Source organism: Octopus sinensis, linkage group LG4 (genome assembly GCF_006345805.1).
Source record: "Octopus sinensis linkage group LG4, ASM634580v1, whole genome shotgun sequence".
NCBI classification, from domain to species: domain Eukaryota; kingdom Metazoa; phylum Mollusca; class Cephalopoda; order Octopoda; family Octopodidae; genus Octopus; species Octopus sinensis.
In genome coordinates this window covers 155,826,051-155,835,924 of record NC_043000.1, presented here as the reverse complement: position 1 = coordinate 155,835,924, position 9,874 = coordinate 155,826,051, and the positions used below count along the sequence as shown (strand labels likewise).

At 38.0% G+C, this 9,874-nt stretch overlaps 1 protein-coding gene across 1 annotated transcript in view; it reads left to right on the top strand.

The window, feature by feature from the left end:
* The window catches only part of LOC115210945 (vacuolar protein sorting-associated protein 13B-like), a 155,149-nt gene extending 146,160 nt beyond the window's left edge, over nucleotides 1-8,989 (top strand). Inside the window, 2 exon segments of the mRNA XM_029779736.2 lie at nucleotides 5,435-5,762; nucleotides 6,758-8,989. Of these exon segments, the coding sequence (XP_029635596.1) occupies nucleotides 5,435-5,762; nucleotides 6,758-7,054 (625 nt within the window). The 3' untranslated portion in view covers nucleotides 7,055-8,989.
* Nucleotides 8,990-9,874: the final 885 nt, after the last annotated feature.

Below are 9,874 nucleotides of genomic sequence, written 5' to 3'. Positions count from 1 at the left end.
GCCTTGTACTTAACTTAGGAACCAATATTATTATTATTATTATTATTATTATTATTTGAATGGGCGTAGGAGTGGCTGTGTGGTAAGTAGCTTGCTTACGAACCACATGGTTCCGGGTTCAGTCCCACTGTGTAGCACCTTGGGCAAGTGTCTTCTACTATAGCCTCGGGCCTACCAAAGCGTTGTGAGTGGATTTGGTAGACAGAAACTGAAAGAAGCCTGTTGTATATATATATATATATATATGTTATGTGTGTGTGTGTATATGTTTGTGTGACTGTGTTTGTCCCCCCAACATAGCTTGACAACTGATGCTGGTGTGTTTACATCCCTATAACTTAGCAGTTCGGCAAAAGAGACCGAAAAAATAAATACTAGGCTTACAAAGAATAAGTCCTGGGGTCAATCTGCTCGACTAAAGGTGGTGCCCCAGCATGACCACAATCAAATGACTGAAACAAGTAAAAGAGTGAACTGGACGCTTCATTAGAGCAGATACCATGCCTTATCGCATTTCTTTCATCCTTTCACATTCTGAGTTCAAATCCCACTGAGGTTAGTTTTTGCCTTTTATCCCTCCTGGGTCAATAAAATTGAGAACCACTCAAATACTCAGGTAGATGATATCAACTAACTCCTTCCTCTCAAAAGTTGCTGGCTTTGCGCCAAAATTTGAAACCACTATTGTTGTTGTTACTTGTTGTTTAACAGCAACTTTGCTGGAGAATTTTACAAGGCATCAGTTTTCTGTAATTAATGGATTAAGGTAGCATTCTTCATTAACCCTTTCGTTACCGTATTTATTTTGGGATGCTCTGTGTTTCTCCCAATTATTTTAAATATAACAAAGAATTTAGTAAAATAACTTAGTTATCATTCAGCTAGTGTTAGGAACATAAATTGTGACTAAGGTTTGGTAGAAGATTTTAATTCAAAACTTATGAAAATAAGACATTTGTGCTACAGAGCCAGAGCCGGTTTCAGCCGGGTTGGTAATGAAAGGGTTAAGATTTCAAGGATTCTGTAGAGAATTTGTGCAGTCCTGAGCAACTCCGTTTTTTGTTAATGTCTTATCTTCACATTTACCCCTATCTTTCCAATCCAGTTTGTAAGCTTCATACTTACAGTACCCAAGGCCCCAACAACATAAGATACAGCATTCGCCTTCTTCACTGACCATACTTTTTATTTCCCACTTTCAATCATCATATCCAGTCTGCTTCTCTTTCTCCCATATTATTGTTGTTGTTATTGTTGTAGTTCTATTTTATTGACCCTTTCATTTTCAGATTATTATATCTAATGTCATACTCATTTATTCAAAACAATTTGAATTAATCATGTATTATCTCAGCATCAAAATTTATGATAGATGATAGATAATTCATTTTTAGAAGGGCATTGAAGGGTAGGTGTGAGAGACCTGATCTAGTCAGTGTGGGTAGAATATTTGGGCTGATTATGGTTGGTTTAAATGCTAAAGGATTGAGGTAGTAAGCTGGCCAACCTGTTTGTGCTTTAGACAAAATGCTTAGCAGCATTTCTTCTGATCCTCTATGCTCTTGGTTCAAATTCCACTTAGGCTGACTTTGCCTTTCATCTTTTGGGGGTTGATAAAGTATCAACTTATCTCCACCTCTCAAAATTGCTGGCCTTGTGCCAGAATTCGAAACCATCCTTATAATTGTTATTATTTCATCATCTGACACAAGATCCCTTTCTCCAATGCCCCCTCCCCTCTCAAAATTCCTTGTCTTGCACGTTACTTGGTGACCCTGCTGGTGCTGGTACCACGTAAAAAGCATCCAGTCCACACTGTAAAGTGGTTGGCATTTGGAGGGGCATGCAGCTGTAAAAACCATGCCCAAACTGACCTCTCCTGTGCTGGTGCCTTGTAAAAAGCACCCAGTTCATTCTATGAAGCAGTTGGTGTTAGAGAGAGCAACTAGCCATAAAAACCCAGCTAAAACAGACAGAGCAACCTGGGGTAGTCTTCTACCTGGCCGACTCTTATCAAACCATCCAACCCATGCCTGCATGGAAGGTGAACATTAAACAATGATGATGATGATAATGATGTGAGTTTTCCATTGTTTTCTTCAAATTCCAACGGAGTTGAGAAAACAAAAAGCAAAACATCAAGATCACAGCTATTGGTTATATTCGTTTCCTAGAAATGCGTAGCCCTGTGTCAAATTAAAGAATTCACTATCATAATATCATCAGGTTTTATCTTTGAGAAAGATTTTTTTCTATTTGTCTACAGGAAGATCTGTTGCCTTAATTCTTTCATAATTAGTTACTATTATCATTTTCTCTGCTGTTTTGTAATCATTTTTCGTAGGCTTGTTTATGTTTTTTTTTTCTTCTATTCTTCTTTTATTTGTGTTTCCTATTTTGGACAGCATTTCATTATTTGTATTTTACAAGGTTTCCTTTTTTTTTTTATATTTTTATAGTCTGCTTGTTTATTCGTATGTTCTTCCATAAAATTCAACTATTTCATTCTGATGTTATATATATACTTATACATTTGTGTGTGTATATATATATATATATATATATATTTCTATAAATATTTATATATATATATTTATATATATATATATATATATATATATATAATATATATATATATATATGTATATATATGTATATGTATATATATGTATATGTATATATATGTATATATATATTTATATATATATATATATATATATATATATATATATATATATTTATATATATATACTTATACACACACATTTCTGTTTTCAGTTTATGTTTGTATCTCCTTACATAAGCTAATTTGTTAGGTTTCAGATATCGTGTAGATTATTCTTCTATCACAGATTATGCGTATGTGTTGTGCTGGTGTTACTCTGTTGCTTCTTTTCTCTGTTTTTCATTTCAAGTAAAAGCTGCAAAATATCGCTCATAGTAGTATGCAAATGTATTGCGATCACCTACACTTGTTGCCGTGTTTGTCTTGTTGCTATGTTTGTTATTTAACCCTGTATGAGCTCTGTGTCAGTAAAGATTGTGATCAAAACAATTCCAGCCATGACTACACCTCTTATTGTATTTAGGACTAAACTATATAGTGTGTCCTCCTTTTTTAAAAATATATTTTAAAGATAAAGTGTCTTTGAGAAAGAATTGGTACCTGTTTTTAGCAAGTCAAGACAAATGAAATTTCATCGTTTGCTCATCATCATTGTTGTCATCATCATCATCGTTGTCATTTTCATTACCATCACGTGTTTACTTCCCATGCCGGTATGGATCATAAAGGTTATCGTGACCCAATTCAATTCTTATTTGAAATCACTGCCCTTCTAAACAGGCTGGAGAACCCACTTCTTGCTCATATATTTTGATTTTTGGTATCATTTGTATGCCTGGTTTTCCCTTCCTGATACCATCCATTTCAAAGGGTTGTATGTGGTACATTTTATAGTGGTTTCCAATAGTGGGGAAGCTGTCTTGTCAAGGACAAGACCAAAAGACTTTCTTAGCCCCGTGGTGTCTTTTTCTTTTTTCTTGCTCAAGCTTGTCTTTTTTTCATTTGGTGGTTTTGAGAAGTGAAATTGTGCAGGAAAATAAGTAAAACAAATAATCTTTCTCCTCTTAGATATATCCAGCTTAATTTGATCTATAAACCACAATATAGGTGCAGGAGTGGCTGTGTGGTAAGTAGCTTGCTTACCAACCACATGGTTCCGTGTTCAGTCCCACTGCGTGGCATCTTGGGCAAGTGTCTTCTGCTATAGCCCCGGGCCGACCAAAGCCTTGTGAGTGGATTTGGTAGACGGAACCAGTTCACTGTAGAGCTGTTCTAGTTCCTAGGAGACTGCTAGAAGTGATTGGTAACCCTGCACAAAATTTGGGTGCTTGTGAATTAGCTGTTGCTGCCACAATTTATTGCTTGAATATGTTGTTGTTATTGTTGTGCTTGCCCAGATAATAGTTCATTGTTGCAATTCGAAGTGACTGAATAGATTTAACTTAAATTGATATACTCATGGAGTGGTTGGCGTTAGGAAGAGCATCCAGTCGTAGAAATATTGCCAGATCAGACTGGGCCTGGTGCAGCCTTCTGGCTTCCCAGACTCCAGTTGCACCGTCCAACCCATGCCAGCATGGAAAGCGGACGCTAAACGATGATGATGATGATGATGATGATATTTGATCTGAAACTTCCAGGAAGAGCCTGGTCATGAGGACAGCGCCTCAGGCAAATTTTGTTATTCAGAATATGGTTCTTGTGTTGTAAATTCTGCTTTATTCAAACTTGGTTTGAATAGGTGTTTAAAAAAACCAGAAATCATTATTGTGTGTGTGTGTGGTTGTTATTGTTTAGCTCTTGGTCAGTTTTATAGTCAAAAGCATTCCAACTGTTTATGTTTTTACTTCACACATAGTATATCTAGGATTACATTATGTAATGTGTCATTTCTTTTTTAAGATAGTAGGATGTCGTTTGAGAGAGATTTTACTGCTATTTCTAACATATTGAATAACCACAATCTTTCATGACGGACTAGTTTTGGACGGACTAGTTTCTAAGCACAACATTCACTACATCTGTCTATTTTGTTGATGTTGATCTCTTGGTCAACCCTGATCAAACTAACCTATGTTCAGAGGTGTCCCAACCATGACCATCCCATCTAAGACAACATTTTCAATATGTCCTGCTTTTCTAAGTTGGTATGGTAGGATTCAAGGTCAGTTTAAGTTGCTATTTCACTCAACTGCATGCCTTATCGAAAAAGTATGTTGTATGACTGCTTCCTGGTCATGAAATGGTTAGGAAGTAAAATTTCTTGCTCTGACAAAAATCTAAAAGAAGTAGAACCTTGCAACATATACCAAACATAAAAACTGACATGAGAAATATTGATTTATTTTTGACATGACATAAGGAAGTAGATTTTACTGGGGAGGAGAAATAGGATGCTTCTGGCTTTCTCTAAACATTAATGGTGTAAGTGAAGTGATGTGGCTTCGGTCACAAATCAATTCCAGGTTGTGAGTTTGGCTTGCCAGATAGTTCTTTAGATGTCACTGCTGGGATATAATAAATATTAGTTCGTTTTGACTAGTTACCAGACTCCGCCATAGATTTATGAGAGAAAAGTGGGACATATTGATGCTCATGCCTTTTTGAATGTCAGTAGAGCTCTAAGTGAAATATCTTCAGCTGGGAATTGAAACAGTTGTGGTGTCAGTTTATCCAGAGTTTTTCTCTTGTTCTCTGCTGCTTACTACATACTGATATAACAGATTTTGCAAAAAAAAAAAAAAAAAAAAACTAAAAAAAAAGAAAGAAAAAAAAATGAAAATGTATTGTGATATTTATGGCTTCCTGCTGTCTGTGAATGATATAAGGAATTATATTTCTGAATTGCTTTTCTCTCTATTTCCTCAGCAAAACACTGCAGTCTGTGATGCCAGTAGCAACTCTCTTGATGGCTGTTGATGTCGTACAGTTTGACTTTGCTGGATTAGGCTCCAAAGTTGTTCTTCTGCTGACCCCTGAACTGCTGTTTGTTTATGATTGTGAAGAAGACATGTCTCTCCAGACATTTGCCCTTGCCGAGATAGAGTGTCCTGCTGCCACCAACTTGCGTGGCAATAGTTCGGCAGCAGCTGGTGCTACTGCTGCTGCTGCTACTAGTAGTATGGAAGACTTAGAGGAGGATTCTTGTGTCCTTTCCTTCGTATGGCAAGACCAGACAAAACAGATGAGCTTCAAGGTAACTCTCTCTTTTACTCTTTTTTTTCTTTTACTTGTTTCAGTCATTTGACTGCGGCCATGCTGGAGCACCGCCTTTAATCGAGCAACTCGGCCCCGGGACTTATTCTTTTGTAAGCCCAGTACTTATTCTATCGGTCTCTTTTGCCGAACTGCTAAGTGACGGGGACATAAACACACCAGCATCGGTTGTCAAGCAATGCTAGGGGGACAAACACAGACACACACGCACACACACATATATATATATATACATATATATGACAGGCTTCTTTCAGTTTCCGTCTACCAAATCAACTCACAAGGCTTTGGTCGGCCCGAGGCTATAGTAGAAGACACTTGCCCAAGGTGCCACGCAGTGGGACTGAACCCGGAACCATGTGGTTGGTAAGCAAGCTACTTACCACACAGCCACTCCTGCACCTATTTTATAACTGTTTTATTGTTTTATAATATTGCATTCAAAAGCCTTTTCACATATCATCATCATCATCATCATTTAACGTCCGCTTTCCATGCTAGCATGGGTTGGACGATTTGACTGAGGTCTGGTGAACCAGACTCCAATCTGATCTGGCAGAGTTTCTACAGCTGGATGCCCTTCCTAACACCAACCACTCTGAGAGTGTAGTGCGTGCTTTTACGTACCACCGGCACGAGGGTCAATTTGGTGGTACTGGCAATGGCCATGCCCAAATGGTGCTTTTTATGTGCCACCTGCCCAGGAGCCAGTCCAGCGGTATTGGCAATGACCTCGCTCAAATGTCTCACGTGCCACCAGCACAAGTGCTAGTAAGGTGACGCGGTAATGATCATGCTCGAATGGTGTGTTTGACGTGCCATCGGCACGAAGGCCAGCTTGTTGCTCTGGCAACGAGCTCACTCATTGTATTTATATGTTGATTTGATATCAGCTTTGTATTCTCTTTATGTACGTCACAATTTTGACTCCTTTTTATTATGAAATGTTTAACTCTCTCTGTCCTTTGTTTTCAGGACCAACACCCAAACAAAGACCGAGTGACAGCCTTCCTTGATAGCACACCAGGTTTCATTCCTTTGCCAGGACTTAGCAGTGACACTGTTGATAACGGAGCTGGTTGTAGTGTTGACAGTGGTGCTGGTGGTACTGTGGTATGTGATCATCAGTCCAGCAGCATCGCTTCAAGCCCAACACAATCAACAGCAGCTCCTTATTTTGAGTTTAGGGTTGAGCCACACTATAGAGAAACTTTCCTGACTTTATTTCAGATGGCAAAGAATAGGTTGGTTGGACGGGGCTTCCTCTTGTGAGATTTCCTCTGGGGAATGAGACACAAAACATTTTATACAATATCAGAAGGACTAATAAATTTGATACTGCACAATATATATATATATATATATATATATATATTGAAATGGATACATTTAACTCTCTGATGTTGGTACTGGTTTTAACGTGACTGCTTGTGACATAGGCTGATATAACACTCTCTACTTGAAAGGAAACGGTTGCTGTTGTTGTGTGTCTTCTATGATTGCGCTGTTGTTTCAGTGATGAGATACAACCCTATATACACTCTATAGCCACACGAAAATTAAATGCAGTGTGTGTGGAAAATGGTCATCTTCTTTTGAACTTGGTGGATGGAAAAAAAAGAAAAATTTAACATGGAGTGTTTCTGTTATTTTATTTCTCTGTCTTTCATTATCTGTTGGTTACGGTCAACAAACTGTGTTTGTATGTATGTATATGTGTACACATGCACATGTATCTGTATACACACACTTCTCTTGTGGGATTAACTTATTACTTTGGTCATAACCATAGTAACCATGGTTACTAGTATTGTTATTCGAATTATTTGTTGATGTTGTTACTGCTTGAGTGACATCAGATCCTAACCTATCAACAAGTGTTGTTGTATAAATGTTTACAACAATAATAGATGTTACAATAACAACTGTTATATTAGTAGTTGACAGATGTTAAAGTCGGTTGGACTGACAACTGCTGTACTAACCAAACATTGATTGTTACATTTATATTTATTATTATTTTTTTTTGTTTTAATTTCAATATTGTTATCAACTATTTATCTAGTTTATCCAGAAACGATGAAAAACATCCGTGAGAGATGCTCTTTCTCATTGTGTCACACCTACTTTGACCAGTCGTAACGAAATCTGCTACGGTTATCAGCATTTGTTTGTCACAAGTGATAAACATCCATAACAGTTGCTTATTGTTTTTCGCTGTCACTCAAATACTATCAACCAACAAGCAGATCTTTCACAGTTGCTCACTGCCTGTGTATCACTAGTTGTAACCATCAACCTCCAGAAACGTCCATTGTGGTTACTGAAATTTCTGCAACAGAACCAACTGAGACAGTGAAGTACTAGAATAAATACCTTCTTTAGATCCAACCTTCCAGTTTGCTGAGCAGCTCGTGGGTTCAAATCTTATTATGTCTCTTTAGGATCACTAAAATAAGTACCAATAAAATTACAGGTGTCTTCTTAGTTGGTTGTAATCTTTCTCCTACAAAAATTGTATCTCAGTTCGACAGCTATAACAGGGCTTTATTTAACGTATGTGTCACATCTATTGCAACTATAAAAATATCAAAAGCTGTGGCATGTTTTGTAGAAAATAATCCTTCTGCTACATTTCTCTCCCACTGTTAACAACTGCCATGTTTACTGTTTTGTCGTATTCACTGCAGCATGAATAATCCTTGATGCGGTTGATACTATTTTTCTTTTTTTATTTTGTGCATTTACTGCCATCTCCAAACAGTAACAACACCTGAGTGTTCTTTAGTTTTACAACAACAGTGACACCTGTAACTCATCTTATTCATTCGTGCTCTTCCCTCCAACCCCTATCCAGATTCTTACTGACCAGGATTTATGGTGGTGGGTGGCTAAAGTTTTCCTAAAATTTTTTTTTTTATATAAATATTTTTATTTAATACAACATAAACATTTAAAATAGTCATGTGGAAAGGATGTATCATAATTTAAAACAAAAAAAATTATGACGAATTTGAGTATTAAAAAGTTATTAACACATTCATTATTTTTTCTTCTTACATATCACATCTGGTCAATTTTTACCAGTCCTAATCCTTAAACATAACTTTGCTCCCTCCACTTCAAGTCCAGTTTGCTCATCAGCATTGTATAGATAATCTTCTAATATCAAAAATAAAATTACAGCTAATTTCCTTACACTCACAATAATGTTTCTTTTTCTCTTTTATGTTGGTATTATTATCATTGTTGTTTTTCTCCAACCAAATGGTCATACTCAGAGTAGGACATATATATGTATGTGATCTAGTGTTGGCCTGCTTGGTAATGTCACTCAAAGGCCCCAGGGTCACTAGACACAGATGTAGTCACCTTTAGAAAGACTAGGATTTCTGGGAAGTGTGCATCACATCTTATAGTTAACATGGCCTGAGTGACAATGATGGTAATCATCATCATCATCATACGTCCACTTTCCATGCTAGCATGGGTTGGATGGTTCAACTGGGGTCTGGGAAGCCAGAAGGCTGCACCAGGCCAGTCAGATCTGGCGGTGTTTCTACAGCTGGATGCCCTTCCTAATGCCAACCACTTCGTGAGTGTAGTGGGTGCTTTTTATGTGCCACCGACACAGGTGCCAGACAAGGCTGGCGGACGGCCACGCTCGGATGGTGTTTTTTACGTACCACCGGCACGGAGGCCAGGCTAGGCTGGCATGGCCACGATCGGATGGTGTTTGTTATGTGCCACCAGCACAGAGGCCAGTCGATGCGGTGCTGGCTACGGCCACGTTCGGATGGTTCTCTTATGTGCCACCAGCACTGGTACCACAAACTACAAATTCCATTGATGTGGATCGATTTTGATTTTGATTTGATTCTTTGTTGATGATTTTCACTTGCCTCAACAGGTCTTCACAAGTAGAGTTATGTGTCCCAAGAAGGAAGGTATGCACAGGTGGACTGACTACGTCCCAGGTAGGGGCCACGGGTTATGGCCTCACTTTTCCTGCCGGGTCTTCTCACGCACAGCATACTTCCAAAGGTCTCAAAAGGCTTGTGCCTCAAACTACAGCCAGTCTTCCTGAGTTCA